At 49.1% G+C, this 2638-nt stretch overlaps 1 protein-coding gene across 1 annotated transcript; it reads left to right on the top strand.

Moving 5' to 3' along the window:
• The first annotated feature begins 202 nt into the window (after positions 1-202).
• On the top strand, positions 203-2312 carry LOC112104245 (transmembrane protein 121). Its single transcript, XM_029912452.1, has one exon. The coding sequence runs from the start codon at positions 762-764 to the stop codon at positions 1698-1700; it is 939 nt and encodes a 312-aa protein (XP_029768312.1). The 5' UTR covers positions 203-761; the 3' UTR covers positions 1701-2312.
• Positions 2313-2638: the final 326 nt, after the last annotated feature.

The raw sequence follows: 2638 nt of genomic DNA, 5'->3' as shown, positions 1-2638 counted from the left end.
ACAAGGTTCACCATGGATAATACAAATGAGATTCCTGCCGGAGGACGGGGAAAGGGGAATCCCAGCTGAGGTAGTAAAAAGCCCCTAATCTCTGACTCCTGAGCCATTCACCAGGAGGAAAGCGCCATTTCCTGAACTGCTTCACCTTTTTTACACCCCGACTGGCTCCTGGCAGTACAGATCTGACTCACTTGCCTGATTATTAATCTGATTTCCAGGGATCTGGAGGAAAATTTCTGGCTTGGTGCCAGGAAGTGCATTAGAGACATTGACTTGCTGCCCACAGGCCATGCAGGGACATTCTCTCCCCTCTTACTGACAACAATGGAAAACCCAGCAAAGGGGCAGAGCATTTCTTAATGTGGACTCCATGTGTTTAACCCCTGTAGAGCCCTTGGGAACAGCATTGGAGAGTGTTAGGCGATGTCGTGGAGGATCTATCTGAGGGCTCAGTGAGGGACCAGCTTTGCTGCCTAAAAAGCAGAGCTACTGGATTTAAGCCTTTGGGATCAGCTGTTATGAAGGGTGACTTGGAATTCCAGGTGCATTTCTCTGCTGCAGCACCCTGCTGTGAGACCTTCAAGAGCCGGGATTGTCTATTGCTTTGTCCTTTCAGGGACTTTTTATAGGGGGTTGTTCCTGGTGGCCTTGGTGCTTTGTCTATAACTGATGAGCCTCTTCACTCAGCCCATGGGCCTCCTCCCTTGAAGTGAAACAAAGAGGCGCAAGAGAGAGAGAGAGGGAGGGCAGCTCACCTCACCATGGTGCTGCCGCCGCCTGACAAGCGCCACGTGTGTCTGACCACCATTGTCATCATGACCAGCATGGCCTTCATGGATGCCTACCTGGTGGAGCAGAACCAAGGGCCACGGAAGATTGGCGTCTGCATCATTGTCCTGGTGGGAGACATCTGCTTCCTCATTGTGCTGCGCTATGTGGCAGTATGGGTGGGGGCTGAGGTGAAAACAGCCAAGCGGGGCTACGCCATGATCCTGTGGTTTCTCTACATCTTCGTGCTGGAGATTAAGCTGTATTTTATATTTCAGAATTACAAAGCAGACAAGAAGAATCTGGAGACAGTGGCCAGGAAGGCTTTGACCTTGCTCCTGTCCATCTGTGTGCCAGGGCTCTACCTGGTGCTGGTGGCCTTAGACAGCATGGAGTACATACGAACCTTCAGGAAGAAGGAGGATCTGCGGGGACGCCTCTTCTGGGTGGCCCTGGACCTGCTGGATATATTAGATATTCAGGCCAACCTATGGGAGCCACATAAGACTGGGCTTCCCATCTGGGCAGAAGGGCTCATGTTCTTCTATTGTTACATACTGCTCTTGATCCTGCCTTGTGTCTCTCTTAGTGAGATTAGCATGCAAGGGGAGCACATTGCTCCGCAGAAAATGATGCTCTACCCTGTGCTGAGCCTGGTCACCATCAACATTGTCACCATATTCATCCGGGCCATTAACATGGTCTTGTTCCAGGACAGCAGGGTCTCCACTATCTTTATTGGCAAGAACATCATTGCTATAGCCACCAAGGCATGCACTTTCTTAGAGTATAAGAAACAGGTGAAAGAATTCCCCCAGAATGCTATTGCCCTGGAGCTCCAGCAGAACTCAATCTCTCACAATCAGACTATCCACAGTACACAGGGAATTTCTCATGAGCAGTCACCCACTAGGGAAATTCTAGATACATGACGGATCACCTCCGGACATCAGCATTGGCTTGCATTGCATTGGGGAGTGTAGGGAGGTGAGAAGCTGCTCTCCCATTGTATGGGGCATGTGTGATGGACAAGTCCCAGCAAGGAGAGCTCTCCCAGGCACAAAACACTTACCATGTTTTAATCAAACTATGGAGTGTTTCCTAGACCTCTTCATCTCAGGTATAGCCCTAGGAATTCTCCAGAATAACCAAATGAACTTGCAAAGGACCTGAACCAGCTACGCCCTCTGTTTTCCTTCCACCCACTCCTCCCCTGCCCAACCAAGTTCCCTGATGCTGAGATTTCTCTCTTTGTTCCTTAAGACTCTCACCTTTGCTCCAAGTCTGGAATGAAGATATTGTTACCAGAGTCCTTTGTATGGAATGGGAATGGGCGGGAGGGGCGTTTGCACCAGTTAATCCTGTGATTATAGATGTGTCTTATTTCAAACGGTTGTGTTTACTGTTCCCTATTTATAACTGTCTCTTCTTTGATCCTTTCTGAGAATCCCCATTGTTGGGTCTGGTTTCTTTTGGTTTGTAATCCACTGGAACAGCTCCCTTTGCTATTTGTCCCAGCAGGAACAACACAAAAAGTAGCACCCAACACAATAAACAGCTATGTCTCTCCTCTCATTCTCATGCTACTCGGCTCAGGCTGCTGGTTGGGAAGCAGGGATATCCATCTCTGCTAGTGCACTAAGCCAACTCAGTGGGGAGCAGTATTTGACAAGCTAATGTTAATCTAATGCTGGTGTTTTATGTATCTTGTTCACTTCAAATGACTCAGCACAATATTTCTATTTTTAGAAGGATCTCTCTCTCGCTCGCTCTGGCAGTGCGAACGCTCCTGACTACAACAGATGGTGCAGTGCAGCTGCCCTGGTGAATCCAACCAGGGCCAACATGAGTGGAAGCAGATGCCGAGGAG

The sequence above is a fragment of the Terrapene carolina genome, unplaced genomic scaffold, assembly GCF_002925995.2.
Source record: "Terrapene carolina triunguis isolate 2854851 unplaced genomic scaffold, T_m_triunguis-2.0 Scaffold212, whole genome shotgun sequence".
NCBI lineage: Eukaryota > Metazoa > Chordata > Testudines > Emydidae > Terrapene > Terrapene triunguis.
This window is presented reverse-complemented; position numbering and strand designations above follow the sequence as displayed.